At 44.6% G+C, this 18,071-nt stretch overlaps 1 protein-coding gene across 4 annotated transcripts in view; it reads right to left on the bottom strand.

Annotated features, from left to right (window-relative positions):
* Positions 1-18,071, bottom strand: part of CRYBG1 (crystallin beta-gamma domain containing 1) — a 149,220-nt gene that overhangs the window by 56,321 nt on the left and 74,828 nt on the right. For all 4 annotated transcript variants that reach the window (XM_060190680.1, XM_060190682.1, XM_060190679.1 and 1 more), the window contains exon 2: positions 16,137-17,569. In XM_060190680.1, the coding sequence (XP_060046663.1) occupies positions 16,137-17,569 (1,433 nt within the window). The remainder of the gene's footprint in view (positions 1-16,136; positions 17,570-18,071) is intronic.

An 18,071-nucleotide genomic window follows, 5' to 3' on the forward strand; every position in this document is an offset into this window, starting at 1 on the left:
AACACTGCTCCTAGGACCAAGTGTTTCTTTCATTTTTTTTAAAAAATTTTTTAAGACTGTAAGGTAACAGGGGTATAATTTCACACAGTTCCCACCACCAGAGTTCCATGTCCCATCCCTTCCATTGGAAGCTTCCCTATTCTTTATCCCTCTGGGAGTGTGGACCAAAGCATAGTGAGATCAGGTATGTTATTGTAGACGCTAACCATTGGATTTTCATAGTAAAGCAACCCCTTAATTAATTTGGTTATAATAATAATTAACTACTGCTATTTTAAACTCTTTCTAAGACTACAAGAAATCCTTCCCATTCTCTTTTTGATTTTCGTTTCTCCTAGTCCTGGACCCTCTAGAACCATGTCCATATTTCTTGATGTTTCTTCTGATTCCTTACCATCACAATGCCTCAGTTTTTAGACAGAGAAAAGGGAGAGAGAAACACCCCCGCACCACCCCCTATCCCTGGAGCTTCTCCGAGTCAGTAGTGCTCCCATGTGGTACCAAGGTTAAACTCAGGGTCTCATACACGGTAAGGTACACATTCTACTGAGTGCGTTACCTGCTGGCCCCGGAACACTTTTTTATTATTAAAAATATTCTTATCATAAGGATGTTTTGTGTCTTTTGTTTTCATCTGAACTGGCACTGCATTACAACCCAGATGTTTCAGTTCACCAGCCCCTTGCACTGACTTATTTTACAACTTAATAGTTTATTTTAATTTTAGTTTTGCTTATTTCTTTGCTTTTTTCTACCACGTATGACGAAAACCATATGGTGTTCTCATTCTCTAACTTACTGCACTAAGCTTATCCTCAAGGTTCATTAATGTCACCCCTACAACTGCAAATGCTAGGACCTAATCTTTTTTTCTTTCTCTTCTTGTTGTTGTTTTTTTTTTTTTTTGCCTCCAGGGTTATTGCTGAGGCTCAGCATCTGCACTATGAATCCATTGCTCCTAGCCCCATTTTTTTCCATTTTATTGGACAGGACAGAGAAAAATTGAGAGGGGAGACTGAGACAGAGAGGGAGAAAGACACCTGCAGACCTGCTTCTCCACTTATGAAGCATCCCCCCCTGCAGGCGAGAAACCAGAGTCTTGAACCTGAATCCTTGTGTTTAGTACTATGTGTTCTTGACTGGGTGTGCCAACTCCCAACCCCCGGGCCTCATCTTTTTATGGCAGCCGAAAGGTATTTCAGCTTCTGCATGTGCATCTTCTTTGTCCAATCTCCTGTTGATAGGTGCTATTTTCAAACAATTTTAAGTACACTTGAAATTATTTCTCATGAAAGTTTGTGTTTGTGGATGAGGGCTGAGGGGAACACAGAGCTGAAGAAAGTCGAATGAAAGGATGGGAGGCTGACAAATTTGTCAAGTATCTAACACATAATGCACAGTGCTTGGCACTGAAATCAGGATGCATCTCAGAGCTTGAAGAACGTGAGGACAGAATCAAATATTCAACGAAGCCTCAAACTTCAGATATATCAGTTAGTTCTCCAGACACCAATTACATCATTTTCATTTTAGCACATTGTTTTTTACATTTTCTCATAAGACTAGGTTTTAAAATATTTACTGCATTTTGTTCCCTTCATCCTTCCCTCAGATTCTTTTCCTTTTTAAATATATTTTTAAAAAATATTTATTTTCCCTTTTGTTGCCCTTGTTGTTTTATTGTTGTAATTATTGTTGTTGTTATTGATATCATCGTTGTTGTATAGGACAGAGAGAAATGGAGAGAGGAGGGGAAGACAGAGAGGGGGAGAGAAAGACAGACACCCGCAGACCTGCTTCACCGCCTGTGAAGTGACTCCCCTGCAGGTGAGGAGCCGGGGGCTCGAACCGGGATCCTTACACCGGTCCTTGCACTTTGTGCCATGCGTGATTAACCCGCTGCACTACCGCCTGACTCCTCCCTCAGATTCTTTCCTCACTGCAGACCAGGAGGTGATGCAGTGGACAGGGTGCTGCATCTCAAGTCTGAGATCCTGAGTTGGACTGTTGGTATCACATCTGTCAAAGTGATGCTCTCTCCTACTCTCTCTAATTGGTACATAAAGCGCTTTAAAATGTTTGTCAGAAACGACTCTGGGGTGATTGGGGATGGCGCAGGTCCTGGAACATAATAGTGGAGGAGGACTTAGGTGGAGGGCTAGATTTTTTTTTTTAATTTTACTTATTTATTGAATAGCCACAGAGAAATCAGGACGGAAGAGGGAGAAACAAGGAGAAACACCTGCAGCACTGTCACCACTCATGAAGTTTCCCCTCTGTAGATGGGGACCAGGCTTCAACCAGGGTCTGTAAGCCTTGTAACTCATACACTCTGCCAGCTGTGCCAACACCTACCCCAACCGGAAAGTTTTCTACTGTCTGTATAATAGGCTATGGGGAAGGGCTAGGTGGTGGTGTATTTGGTTGAGCATACATGTTTCAATGTGCAAGGGCCTGGGTTCAAGTCCCAGACCCAACTACAGGGAGTCGAAGCTTCATGAACTGTGAAGTGGTTCCCTCTCTTTCCCTCTATCTCTATCTTCCCCATCCCTCTTGATTTCACTGTCTTTACTCAGTAAATAACATACTAAAAAATATCTGGGGGCAGGGAGGTGGCGGACCTGGTTAGGAACACGTAGTAACGAAGCAAAGACCTGCACAGGGATCTGGGTTTGAGCCCCCACTCCCCACCTGCAGGAGGGACACTTTCACAAGAGGCAAAGCAGGTCTGCAGGGGTCTATCTTTCTCTCTCCCCCTATTTCCCTTCTCCCTTTAATTTCTTTCTGTCCTATCCAATAAAATGGGGGGGGGGTGGCTCCAGGAGCAGTGGATTTGTAGTGCTGGCACCAAGCCTCAGCGATGACCCTGGAGGCAATTAATTAATTAATTGCTCATGGGGAAGCTGGGGATGTAAGGCCCTAGGGTGGGACAGGATGACTGTGTGGTGGAGAGGGAGATGTCCTGACTCCTATCCTGAGGAAATGCAAAAATCCACCTTCATAACGACATTAGTCCTGTAAATCAACATTCCCTCAACAGAGTGACAACTGAAGTTGGAGAAGACATGCCAATTACTCTTTTGCTGGTTCTGCCAGAAAAACCATGGAGCAAAAAGTGCCCTTGGTCCCTTGCCATGATTCTTGGATATAATCACAACATAAATATAACTATACACACATCCTTGAATATAATCATACATCTTTGAATCGACACACTGTTTTCTTTTCTAAACAACAAAATGTTCATTATTATTATTATTCTGGCTCTTAAACCAGTGATCTCTGTGAACTTCAAATAATTTTACTTATCCTGACTATGCCATTGTCTCAGTCTGTTAAAAATAAACATGCAGGTGGTGGCACATGAGGTAAACTGCACACTTTACAAGGATGGGGACCCAGGTTCCAGCCCCCAGCCCCACCTGTAGGGGGAAAGCTATACAAGTGTACACAACTGAAGCAGGGCTGCAGGTGTCTCTCTCTCTCTCTCTCCTCTCTCTCCCCATCTTCTCTCCACTTCTGTCTCTATCCAAAATAAGTAATAAAATAAATAGAAATAAAAATAAAGATAAAATAAAGCTGAGAGGGGACTTCCGGAGGCGGGGCTACAAGCAGCAGATATGTTTCTCTCCTCTCCTCTCCTCTCCTCTCCTCTCCTCTCCTCTCCTCTCCTCTCCTCTCCTCTCCTCTCCGGGATCAACTAGGAATACCAAAGGAGACCACCTGGGACTAAAACAAGACAGGACTAGAATGACTACAGGAACCCACCAACTCACCAGTGAGTACAAATACGTGGCTGGTGACAGAGAGGAGCCTAGGGAGAGACTAAGTGGCTGGTAGCAGTCCGATGCTCTATCAGTTGAGACACCACCTCCAGTCTGTCCCACCAACAAGGGGACAGCTGAAGGGAGGAGAGGACTCCCCGGAGACTCACCAAGTGCAACTCTGAGTCTCCATTGCTACTGCTCTCAGAATCTGGAGCAGCGGCAGAGAGGGGAACCAGGGGGACAGAGATCTAACCAGCAAATTCAGGAGAAGACCTATACCTCCGAGGCATAGCTGGGGGGCTGTGAAAGTCTCTTTGCATAACCACCGGACTATCTCTGCCACACCCTGCCTTATCTCTTAGTTAGGAGTCAGTGATTAAGTTAGAAGCCCTCAGGCTCCCATAGCCTACAGAGAAGAAAAAAAAAAAGAGGCTTTTAAATCACTGAGCTCCAACTCAGGGATTAAAATACTATTAAAACAACTGTCAACTTCCACCACTGTGAACCCTTTAATTACCTTACTGGATTGACACAAGTCAATCCAGGAAATAGTGATCAGTAATTTGAAAATTACTAAGAGAGGGAACTCATAACATAATATATAAAATGGGTAAACCAACAAGAAGAAATATTGGAGAAACTAACCAGGACAACAGTCCAGCTAAAAGCCCCCCAAAGGGTGAAGCACAAAATAACGAGGTCAACATCCAAACATTAGCTAAGGAAATAATCACAGGAGTTAGTAAAGAGTTTGAAAGAATTGTAATCAGAAATACAGGAACAACAAATGAGACTCTGGAAGAAAACACTAACTATCTCAAGGTTATTAGAGAAATGAAAGCTGAAATAGCTGAGATAAGAACACAACTAGCTGAACAAGCTAAAACAGTATCAGAACAGGGAAACAAAACAGATGGACTCCAGAAAACAGTAGAGGGGAGAGAGGATAGAATCAATGAGGCTGAAGACAGAATTAGCAAGATTGAGGATGAATTAGAGACAACTAAAAAAGAGGTAAGAGATCTCAAAAAGATATTAAGAGATGCTGAAAACAACAACAGAGACCTATGGGATGACTTCAAAAGAAACAATATATGCATTATTGGCTTACCAGAGGAAGAAAGAGAGGGAGAAGAAGAAAGCATTCTTCAGGCCATAATAGCTGAAAACTTCTCTAGTCTAGACAACATCAAAGACATAAAGATTCAAGAAGCCCAGAGGGTCCCAAACAGAATTAACCCAGACTTAAAGACACCAAGACACGTCATATTTAGAATGGAAAGGAATAAGGATAAAGAAAGGATCCTCAAGGCTGCAAGAGAAAAACAAAGAGTCACCTACAGAGGAAAACCCATAAGATTAGCAACAGACTTCTCCACACAAACACTACAGGCCAGAAGAGAATGGCAAGATATCTATCGAGTGCTCAATGAGAAAGGCTTTCAACCAAGAATACTATATCCTGCTAGACTATCATTCAGACTAGATGGAGGCATCAAAACCTTCTCAGACAAGCAACAGTTGAAGGAATCAAGTATCACCAAGCCTGCCCTGAAAGAAGTTCTGAAAGGTCTTCTATAAACAGTCAGACCATCATAAATAGGACATATATCAGAACACTCTAAAACTCTACTAGAATGGCGTTAAAATATCTTTAATCTTTGATATCACTAAATGTCAATGGCCTGAATTCACCTATTAAAAGACACAGAGTAGGAAGATGGATCAGAAAATACAACCCAACAATATGTTGTCTACAGGAAACCCACCTAACTCAACAAGACAAACACAGACTTAAAGTGAAAGGATGGAAAACTATCATACAAGCCAATGGCTCACACAAAAGGGCAGGAACAGCTATTCTCATATCTGACATGATAGACTTTAAAATAGATAAGATTTAAAAAGATAGGAACAGACACTACTTAATGCTCAGAGGATCAGTCAATCAAGAGGACTTAACAATTATTAACATCTATGCACCCAATGAGAAGCCATCTAAATACATCCAACTTCTACTGAAAGAGCTACAGCAATATATTAACAGCAACACAATCATAGTAGGGGACTTCAACACCCCACTCTCTCAACTTGACAGATCATCCAGGAAGAAAATCAATAAAGACATAAGGGAGCTAAATGAAGAGATAGATAAACTAGAACTATTGGACATTTTCAGAGTCATTCATCCCAAGAAACTGGAATACACATTTTACTCAAATCCACATGGGTCATTCTCAAGGATAGACCATATGTTAGGCCACAAAGACAGCATCAGCCAATTCAAGAGCATTGAAATCATCCCAAGCATCTTCTCAGACCACAGTGGAATTAAACTAACACTTAACAATCAACAAAAGATTAGTAATAATCCCAAAATGTGGAAGCTCAACAGTATACTTCTTAACAACCTCTGGGTCAAAGAGGAAATCAAGAAAGAAATCAAAATGTTTCGAGACTTCAATGAAAATGAAGACACAAGCTATCAAAATATTTGGGACACAGCTAAGGCAGTACTGAGAGGGAAGTTCATAGCTATACAAGCACACATTAGGAAACAAGAAAAAGCAAAAATAAACAGCCTGATTTCACATCTTAAAGACCTAGAAGAAGAACAACAAAGGAACCCTAAAGCAACCGGAAGGACAGAAATCACTAAAGTTAGGGCAGAAATCAATAACATTGAGAATAAGAAAACCATACAAAAGATCAACGAAAGTAAATGTTGGTTCTTCGAAAGAGTAAACAAAATTGACAAACCTTTAGCCAGACTCACAAAACAAAAAAGGGAGAAGACCCAAATAAATTGGATAGTAAATGAAAGAGGAGATATCACAACAGACACCGCAGAAACTCAACATATCATGCGAGGCTACTATGAACAACTATATGCCACCAAGCTAAAAAACCTGGAAGAAATGGATGATTTCCTAGATACCTACCAACTTCCAAAACTAAGTAAAGAGGAAGTGGATAACATGAACAGGCCCATCACAGCCAATGAAATTGAAACAGTTATCAAAAACCTCCCCAAAAATAAAAGTCCTGGACCAGATGGTTTTACAAATGAATTCTACAAAACCTTCAAAGAAGAACTAATACCTCTACTTTTAAAAGTTTTCCAGAAGATTGAAGACACTGGAATACTCCCTGCCAGCTTCTATGAAGCTAACATCACTCTGATACCAAAAACAGACATGGACATAACCAAAAAAGAAAACTACAGACCAATATCTCTGATGAATATAGATGCTAAAATACTGAACAAAATTCTAGGCAACCGGATACAGCAGTATATCAAAAAGATTGTTCATCATGACCAAGTGGGGTTTATCCCAGGCATGCAAGGTTGGTTTAATATACGTAAATCAATCAATGTGATCCACCACATCAACAAAAGCAAGACCAAAAACCACATGATCATATCAATAGATGCAGAAAAAGCCTTTGACAAAATCCAACATTCCTTTCTGATCAAAACACTACAAAAAATGGGAATAGATGGAAAATTCCTGAAGATAGTGGAGTCTATATATAGCAAACCTACAGCCAACATCATACTCAATGGTGAAAAACTGGAAGCATTTCCCCTCAGATCAGGTACTAGACAGGGCTGCCCACTATCACCATTACTATTCAACATAGTGTTGGAAGTTCTTGCCATAGCAATCAGGCAGGAGCAAGGAATTAAAGGGATACAGATTGGAAGAGAAGAAGTCAAACTCTCCCTATCTGCAGATGACATGATATTATACACAGAAAAACCTAAGGAATCCAGCAAGAAGCTTTTGTAAATCATCAGGAAATACAGCAAGGTGTCAGGCTACAAAATTAACATTTAAAAGTCAGTGGCATTCCTCTATGCAAACACTAAGCTAGAAGAAATTGAAATCCAGAAATCAATTCCTTTTACTATAGCAACAAAAACAATAAAATATCTAGGAGTAAACCTAACCAAAGAAGTGAAAGACTTGTATACTGAAAATTATGAGTCACTACTCAAGGAAATTGAAAAAGACACAAAGAAGTGGAAAGATATTCCATGTTCATGGGTAGGAAGAATTAACATCATCAAAATGAATATACTACCCAGAGCCATCTACAAATTTAATGCTATCACCATCAAGATCCCAAGCACATTTTTTAGGAGTTTGAACAAATTCTACAAATGTTTATCTGGAACCAGAAAAGACCTAGAATTGCCAAAACAATCTTGAGAAAAAAGAACAGAACCGGAGGCATCACACTCCCAGATCTCAAACTGTATTATAGGGCCATTGTCATCAAAACTGCTTGGTACTGGAACATGAACAGACACATTGACCAGTGGAATAGAATTGAGAGCCCAGAAATGAGGCCCCACACCTATGGACATCTAATCTTTGACAAAGGGGACCAGACTATTACATGGGGAAAGCAGAGTCTCTTCAACAAATGGTGTTGGAAACAATGGGTTGAAACATGCAGAAGTGTTGTATGCTTTACATTGGGTTCTAGTTCTCCCCCGCCAAGAGAATTGGATCAGTCCTGCTAATTTCGCGGGCCCGCTTGGCCCCGCCCCGAGGGAACCCCGCCAGAGTTCCAGAGTTCCAGAGTTAGAGAGTTCCGGAGTTAGAGAGAGTGCTTGCGCCACCACAAAGAGACAGCAGAGTTCTGTTTGGTGATTAGTTTGGTTTAGTTTATGAATCGTTGTTCCTGAATAAAGAAATACAGCTTCCCTGCCCAGCCGTACGTCTCTGGTCGTCTCTGTTACAAAAGGTTTCTGCCCCATGATAGTCTTTTACAGACTTTGTACATCTTATGCAATTACTAGATAGAAAGATAGAAAAGATGTAGAGATATTGTGAAGAGATGGTTGAGCAGGCTGCACTTAAACCTATGAGATGAGTCTCTCCAGGTAAGTCTCTCTCTCTAAAGCGGGGTTGAGCACAGGAGGATGCATAAATCTCACAAGGTTCGCAGCCATTTAAGCCTTCCCTCCTCCACAGAAAGTCCTACATCTTTCCACCTGAGCATGGCATTCCTCTAAAACATTTAAGCCTGCTCCATTCCATTTTTCTTTACTGTGTCCATTTAGATATAAAGGGATAGGAGGAGATGTTGCTGAGGAGTTATTCTGATGCAGTCTCCGCCCCCAGGTTTTACTACGCCCCGCGAAATCCTAGCAGTGCCCCCTTCAACCAATCCTGGCCCTACACGTCACCCCTGGTTGTCGCCCTATAAAAAGCCCCACATTGGGCGCCATTTGTTGTTAAAATTCGGAGGCTCCTGCTGGCCGGGCTAGCTTCACGGGCGGGTAACAGAGACACGGAGACAACGGCTGGGCAGGGAAGCTGTATTTCTTTATTCAAGAACAATGATTCATAAACTAAACCAAACTAATCACCAAACAAAACTCTGCTGTCTCTTTGCGGCGGCGCAAGCACTCTCCAACTCTCTCTCTGGAACTCAGGAACCCTCTCTCGGGGTTCCTTGGGGCGGGGCCAAGCGGGCCCACGAAATTAGCAGGACTGATCCAATTCTCTTGGCAGGGGAGAACTAGAACCCAATGTAAAGCATACAACACAGAAGAATGAAACTGAATCACTCTACTTCACCAAATACAAAAGTAAATTCCAAGTGTATCAAGGACTTGGATGTTAGACCACAAACTATCAAATACTTAGAGGAAAATATTGGCAGAACTTTTCTCCGCATAAATTTTAAAGACATTTTCAATGAAACGAATCCAATTACAAAGAAGACTAAGGCAAGTATAAACCTATGGGACTACATCAAATTAAAAAGCTTCTTCACAGCAAAAGAAACCATTACCCAAACCAAGAGACCCCTCACAGAATGGGAGAAGATCTTTACATTCCATACATCAGATAAGAGTTTAATAACCAACATATATAAAGAGCTTGCCAGACTCAACAACAAGACAACAAATAACCCCATCCAAAAATGGGGGGAGGACTTGGACAGAATATTCACCACAGAAGAGATCCAAAAGGCTGAGAAACACATGAAAAAATGCTCCAAGTCTCTGATTGCCTGAGAAATGCAAATCAAGACAACAATGAGATACCACTTCAGTCCTATGAGAATGTCATACATCAGAAAAGGTAACAGCAGCAAATGCTGGAGAGGGTTTGGGGTCAAAGGAACCCTCCTGCACTGCTGGTGGGAATGTCAATTGGTCCATCCTCTGTGGAGAACAGTCTGGAGAACTCGCCGAAGGCTAGAAGTGGACCTACCCTATGACCCTGCAATTCCTCTCCTGGGGATATATCCTAAGGAACCCAACACATCCATCCAAAAAGATCTGTGTACACATATGTTCTTGGCAGCACAATTTGTAATAGCCAAAACCTGGAAGCAACCCAGGTGTCCAACAACAGATGAGTGGCTGAGCAAGTTGTGGTCTATATACACAATGGAATACTACTCAGCTGTAAAAAATTGGTGACTTCACCGTTTTCAGCCGATCTTGGATGGACCTTGAAAAAATCATGTTGAGTGAAATAAGTCAGAAACAGAAGGATGAATATGGGATGATCTCACTCTCAGGTCGAAGTTGAAAAACAAGATCAGAAAGAAAACACAAGTAGAACCTGAACTGGAATTGGCGTATTGCACCAAAGTAAATGACTCTGGGGTGGGTGGGTGGGAAGAATACAGGTCCAAGAAGGATTCAGAGGACCTAGTGGGGGTTCTATTGTTATATGGGAAACTGGGGGATAGTATACATGTACAAACTATTGTACTTACTGTTGAATGTAAAACATTAATTCCCCAATTAAAAAAAATAATAAAGCTAAATAAAAAATAAAATAAAGATGTTTAGAACCTAATTGATTTCCCCCTCCCTCCTAAGTTACATGAAGGTATTCCAGGGCCGGAGGGATAAAAATTGAGGGGGGTAGGCTTATGGGCAGATACCTTCCTTTAAGCTAGAATCATTCTAAACATCTGTGTCAGTTTTTCTAGAACAGATTCCACCATTAAGAGAAAAAGAAAGGAAGGAAGGAAAGAAGGAAGGAAGGAAAGAAGGGAGGGAGGAAGGAAGGAAGGAGCGGTTTAAACCATTAGTCCAGTGGTTTATAAAATGAAAGTGGTAGATAATAACCACTAGCACTCACTGTTGTCAAGCACTTGGAAAAGACTTCCCATGGCTTGCCCAAAGTCTAACTTTGTACACTCTTTTTAAGATAAGAAAGTGTAGGCATTTGAGTGAGGTCTAGAGAGGTAAGTGATTTGCCTGAGGTCACACAGGTAGTGACAGGGTCATGATTTGAAGCCAAGTGCTCTGGTTTCAGACGCCACACTCCAGTTCACTCTACTCTTCTCTTTACACTGAGAGGGTCTGCCAATGAGACGAGCCTCTGTAACCCTCTCCTGTTTTGTTTGTTTCCAGCTGTATGACAAGGAATCGATGAGTTATCATGAACTCTTTAAAACAAAGTTATCATGATTAAGAGGCTACTTCAATAACAAGTCTTAATGCTGGTTCCTGCATGGACTCGCTGGTCTGGAAGAAGGTTGGGCCTGCAAAGTCTCCAGAAAGGACAGACCATGTAACTTTCGGTGATACAATCTAGCATTCTGGGGGGAGGGGGCTAAGAAGACAGAAACTTGAGAAGTCCTTCAAAGAATTTAGACATTGCCCCCCACCCAAGGTCTGGGCTTCCTGTATGCTCAATTCCATGTTTTTTGTTGTTGTTGTTTTTTGCCTCCAGGGTTATTGCTGGGGCTTGGTGCCTGCACTAGGAATCCACTGCTCCTGGAAGCTATTTTTCCTATTTTGTTGCCCTTGTTGTTGTGCTTGTTGTAGTAGTTATTGTTGTCATAGTTGTTGTTGTCATTGTTGGACAGCACAGAGAGAAATGAAGAGAGGTGGGGAGACAGAGTGGAGGAGAGAAAGATAGACACCTGCAGACCTGCTTCACGGCTTGCGAAGCGACCTCCTGCAGGTGGGGAGCCGAGGGCTTGAACCAGGATCCTTAACACAGGCCCTTGAGCTTTGTGCCATGTGTGCTTAACCCGCTGCACTACCGCCCAACTCCCTCAATTCCGTATTTCAAACCCTTTCATTGCGGAGAGGGAGAAAGATAGATACCACAGCACCACCCTTATCCTTCCCCTGTTCCAGAATCCTCCTATGTGGTGCTGGGGTTGGAGCTCAGGCCCTTGCACATGGACAAGTGTGCACACTACAGGGAGAGCTAGCACCTGTCCCCTTGACTTTCTTAATTTTACTAAAAACTTAATTTGACATATGTCATAAATTTTCCCCATACATCTCCATATGCTATATGGCCTCTCTCATTATGGACCTGTGTCTTATTTCTAAAAGTAAAATTAGCTTATTAGCATTCCCTTAAAGACCAAACTTTAAAACCTGTAAGACAGCTAGAAAGAAGCCTAAGTAACCTATCAGTAGTGAAAGATGTTCACTTGCCAATATATATATTAAAAATTTCTCACTCCCCAGCCAAAGGCAGGGACATCAAAGCCTATTGTTTAAAAGCACTCCAGGTTAGCCAACAAGCTTGCTACCTTAAGAACAGGAAATACACATCTACAGATTAAAGATTTGCACTGAGATCAAAATACATTTTACTACCAAACTTTCTGTGCTATTAAGTTCACTCCTAAGAGTCACTACAATTAACCCAGTTCCAACTGATTAAAAGGAACGTTCCTCTAATTCATGTTTTAATGCCTTCATTATAATGTGAGGTGGGGAAATAAACTGGAGTCTAAAAAGTCATGGTTCTGATGAGAGGGAAGAGTTTCCTCATTCTATACACATTTTATGAGTCTCCACATTCACTACTTGGGTGACAGTGGAAAACATCATTTTTCTGAAAGCATTCAGAAACATGGTGCTTCAAAATCGTTCCTTTTCAAGGAACACAAAATAGTTTAAACTGTAAAACTGCATACTCACATGTTTTTTACAAAACAGGCTGAGTTTTTCTCAGAAGAAAAATTAAATTGATCTAAAAAATAAAAAAACACCATCAATCAGGGGACGAGGCGGTGGCGCCCATAATACTAAGCACAAGGATCCACAAAAGGAGCTGGGTTCCGGTCCCCGCTCCCCACCTGCAGGGAGGACACTCCACAAGCAGTGAAGCAGTTAGTTCTGCAGGTGTCTCTTATCTTTCTCCCTCTAGCAAACGCTAGAAGAAGAATCTTTCTCCCTCTCAGCTGTTCTCTGTTCTAAGGAATTGAAAAAAATAATAATCAAACGGAAGTGGATCAAAGGTCTCGAAAGGATTAATTTTCTATTTCAACAGCTTCCCACTCACCAAATGCCAGGTGTGTGGAGAAGAGGACATAGACTAAAGCATCTCACAAATGGCAGAATGGCAGAAGTGAAGTGAAATGAAATCAGCATGGATACACGGTGTTTGTTTTAGTTCTGTTAACTAGAAACTGCATATGAAGGGTTACATTGTGCAACCTTCTTGTCCCAGGTTTGTTTACACTGCTCCCTAACCGTGTAACATTCCTGGTTCTCCTCTGCTCCTCTAGACTACAAGTGAAGCCTCTGTGGTCAGGTGCACAGCAGTGTTTCTCTAAGGCTCACACTCTTGGGCGAGCTGCATGCTCAGTCCACTTGGCCTTCTACAAATAATAGGCATCATTCTCTCAGCTTATTTCTCTGACGCTGCCCTTACAGAATAAATAGCTGAGTCTATACCAGACGTTTCCAGGTTAACACCTGCTGAGGTTCGTTGCCTTAGTCACTAAGTAGACTTTTCTCTCATCTACTTACCAAACAAACCGACTGTAAAGCTTGTCTAGCCAAGAATCCAGAGAGTCAGAATAAAATCATGTTGTTTAAGAATGATGTGAAAGTGCCAGCCACAAATCACTGTGTGAATATAAGGGGTAAAAAGTAAGCACTGGGGGTCGGGTGGTAGCTCAGCAGGTTAAGAGCACTGGCTCAAGGATCCTGGTTCAAGCCCCTGGCTCCCCATGAGGTGGGGGGGTGTCGCTTCACAAGTGGTGAAGCAGGTCTGCAGGTGTCTATCTTTCTCTCCCCCTCTGTCTTCCCCTCCTCTCTCCATTTCTCTCTGTCCTATCTAACAACAACAGCAGCAGCAATGGCAACAATAACAAGGACAACAAAAATGAGAAAAATAGGGGCTCAGGCGGTAGCGCAGTGGGTTAAGCACATGTGGCACAAAGCGCAAGGACCAGCATAAGGATCCCGGTTCTAGCCCCTGGCTCAGTTGCTTCACAGGCGGTGAAGTAGGTCTTCAGGTGTCTGTCTTTCTCTCCCCCTCTCTGCCTTCCCCTCCTCTCTCCATTTCTCTCTGTCCTATCCAACAACAATGACATCAATAATAATAATAATAACCACAACAATGGTAAAACAACCAGAGTAACAAAAGGGAAAAAGTGGCCTCCAGGAGCAGTGTATTCGTGGTGCAGGCACCTAGCCCCAGCAATAACCCTGGATGGAAAAAAAAAAAAAGGGAAAAATAGCCTCTAGGAGCAGTGGATTCTTGGTGCAGGCACAGAACCCCAGTGACAAACCTGGAGGCAAAAAAAAAAAGTAATCACTTTAGAGATTCACTTCTGATGTGCTAAGTGGGGGAGGGGAAGAGAATGCTGGAAAAGGGAGATCTTGTCAGTTCCCTAGTGTGTCCTCTCTCTCCTGCCCATATCCACAGGGGACAGTTTCCACCAAAGGAGCTGAGCTCCATCTCCTTCAAAGACCCAAAAAGAAGTTCTCCCTCCATGGCATTTCCCAGTCTTTACAGATGGTAACATCCACTTGGTGATTTATCCAGATATCACCTCCTATTGTTAATCTACGTCTTGCGTGCCAGACTAGGCCATAAACTTCTCAAGAGCAATATACTGAATCACAGCTGTGGGTTTGCTTTCCCATCATTCCTAGCGCAACTCCATGAATAGAGGTACTCACTTAACCATGTACATGCATATGGCTTTGTTGGTAGAGGACACGTTATCATGCAGGAGAAACCATGTTTAAACCACTAGCCACACAGGAGCGCCACTCAATGAGGAAGTGTCTTTTCCTTTTACCTTCTTCCGATCTCTCTCTCTCTCTCTGTCTGTCTTTCTCTCTCTCCTATCTCTCTTCCTCCTTCACCTGCGAGCTAGGGTGAAAAAAAAAATGAGTCCACCTGGAGCAGTGGAGTCAGGAAGGCATCAAGCCCTAGCAAAGCCATAGTGGCAAAAAATAAAGACTGTACTCAAAAATACTTGAAAAAAAAAAAAACAGCAAGTATTCATGGTATGTTGATGAGCTTCATCCTTACGCATCTATGTCATTCTAGCAAACTGTCTCTTAATTGGAACATGAACGTTCCTTTATTCCAATAGCGGAAAACCAATTTTCAACCTGGGTGCAAAAGTATAGCCAGATTCCCTAACGACATAAAAAGAGATAAACAAGATACCTATATTCAGTGTTTTTTTAAAAAAAGGTTTAGTCAATAATGCATTTGTTCCATAAAAAGTTCTGTGAATTCTCTTGAATACACACATGTCACAGCTCCTGGGTTGTACGGAACACAGATCAGTGCTCTGCACTTTTGAACTCACTGCCTGTGGTTTGAAAGTACCCATCTAGGGGACCAGGACCGCTCTATCCCTGTTCTCTTGAAACAAACACTTTGAATTCTGTGGAACTCTGACAACAAACACTGAGTTCTATGGATAGTGAAGTATTTCTTTTCTTTTTCTCTCCTCCCTATGTGTATATATGATTTTTTTTGTTTAAATTGGTACCTTAAGTAGATTCAGCATTATTGCCCATAAGCAAAGCCCTAGGTTCTAGCCTCCATGCCCTCATTTCCTTCTCATTAAAAACAAAGTCTCACTGCTCGATGGTTTTGTTCAGGAATGAAAACATAAAGGACTAAAGCAAATGAACTTGCGGTGAAGAAACCCTACTGCACCTTGGACTTTGTGAGAACTGTTAGCTGGGGGAAGGAGGAGCCCAGAACTTTAGTGGAAGGTGTGGTGAACACACACACACACACACACACACACACACACACACACACACGGTGTGGACTCAAATCTTGTCATTTCATTTTGTACAAATACTGTTAAGTCTCTAATAAAAATGGAAAGAAAGATCCTCCCAGCGCCGCTGGGGTGCAGTTGAATCCAGAGTGGGCCGTGCCATCTGCTGTTATTCACGACAACATTAAGCATCTGGAGACACCTCGCGCTCTCCTCCATGAACTTACACCCCCTATTCGAACAGAAAGAGCAAGAAAGACAGCTCCCAGAGTGTCAGCCCGGCCACCCTGTGGGGTGTGGACTGGCCCTTCCCTCCCTGCTGACCAGCAGTGGTTCCCCACACACACCCCCAGGCCCCGGGCTACTCACAGGGTCACTTTCGTGGTCACCGTGGACCTGCTGGCACCAAAGTGGTTCCTGGGCTTCAAGCCGTCGGGGTCCGAACTAGCTGTCGCCCTCCCCACTTCCTTGCAGCGACTTCCCTCTCCCCGGCCGTCGAAGTGGTTGAAGAGCAGGGGCCCCCTCTTGTGTTCGGGTCTGATCTCGGGCAGCAGCGAGCTGCTCTTGACCGTGAGCTCTCGAGGGCTGCCCCGGGCCGCCTCCTCCGCGCTGTCCCCCGGCGCTGCCTTGGCAGCCTCCGGTGCCTTCTTGGGTGGGGTTTCCCTGCGCGCAGCGCCGGCGGCGGCGGGCGAGGAGGTGGGTCCGGCCTCGGGGAGGCGGCTCTTGCCCCTCCGCTTGGTGGGGGACGCGGCGGGCGGCGCGGGTCTGCTGCGCTCGGCGTCGGCTCGGGGCTGCCCTCTGGGGCCGGGCGAGGCGGGGGCAGAGGCGGCGGCGGCGGAGGCAGCGCCTCCCTCGGCGGCGGCCCGCCCGGGTTTCACTTTCTGTTCGGCGTCTGCGGGCGCGCCGGGCGCCGCCACCGGGTCCTCGGAGCCCGCGGCGTGTGCGGCGGCCGGGGACTCGCCGGCTCTCGGGGCCCTGCGGCGCCGGCCGGACCTGCGGCCGCCCGGCCTCTTGTCCATGTCCTCGGGGTCGCTGCAGTCCTCGGCCGCGGCGGCCACCTCGGTCTTGCTCAGGTAGATGTCGAAGGCCAAGACGTGTGCGGGCTGCCCAGGCCTGTCCGCGCCCCGCGCGGGGGGCTCTCCGGGCGCAGCGGGTGCACCCTCGGGGGGCTCCGGGGAGCCGCCTCCGCCCGCACCCTGGCCGGGGGATCTCTCCGCCGCCTCCTCCGGCCCTGCAGCCCGCAGCGCCTGGCCGGACGGCCCGCTCACACCCCCGGGACCCTGGGGTGTCTCCTGCTGGCCACCTGCGTCCTCCCCCGCACAGCGCGCGCGCGCCTCTGCAGCCTCCCGCCCCGCGGAATTCTGCTTGGCAGCGGTGGTGGCATCTGGGAAAGTCTCTCCCTCCACCTCAAGAGGTTCTAATTGGGGTGAATCACCTTCATGGCACTGCTGCGCCGCCGCCGCTGCAGGGCTGCTGGGGCCCAGCGACAGCTCGGCGTCCTGGGGGGCAGCCTGGGGGCAAGGGTCCGAGCTCTCCTCGCCTGGCTCCTGGGCCTTCAGGGGAGAGCCTTCCTCACCCGGGTCTGCATCCTGCTCGGCTGGGCTGTCTGGCTGAGTGCTCCTGTTCTCGCTGTCAGGGACTTGAGAGGAGGTGACATCTTTGGGAGGCAGTGATTTGGCATTTGAGCTGGTGGGGCTCTCTCCTCCGTTTCTGGTGCTCCTTCTCCTTCCTGCCGTGAACAGATTGCCAAGTTTTCCCAAAACTGGCTTTCTTTTGTTCTCCTCTGGCGGTTGTGCTCTGGACTGAAAAATAAAAAAAAAGGGGGGGGGGAGGGAGATAAACCCATGAGATTCCTGGTTTTTCTTCGTTAGGGTTAAGTATACTGAACTAGTGCAAACGCAAATTACAAACAGACCATCTTTCTTGTAGGAAACAAGAGTTCTGGGGAAGTTTTAGATACATAAGTAAATATATGTATCACTAATAAAGCATTTAAAAATACATAAAAGCTAAAAGAAAAACATGGTTAAAGCGATGGGGCAGTGCTCACTGGGGAAGCTGCCTACTTTGCCGGGCGAAAGCTCCCAGGTTCCAGCCAGCCTACATCTCACTGGGGAAAGCTTTTTACTGTAGTGTGTCTCCCTCTCTGTTTCTTCCCATAGCCTGTGTCAGAGTGATGAAGTCCTGGTGATGGGAAAGAAAAAAAAAAACAAAAACCCTGAAAGTGAGGGGTTTTGTTTGTCTTGTTTGTTTTTTGGGAAAGAGGAGAGGGGCACAGAGTTGGATAGTGGTGGGGTGGGCGGG

This window comes from Erinaceus europaeus, chromosome 4 (assembly GCF_950295315.1).
Source record: "Erinaceus europaeus chromosome 4, mEriEur2.1, whole genome shotgun sequence".
Lineage (NCBI taxonomy): Eukaryota > Metazoa > Chordata > Mammalia > Eulipotyphla > Erinaceidae > Erinaceus > Erinaceus europaeus.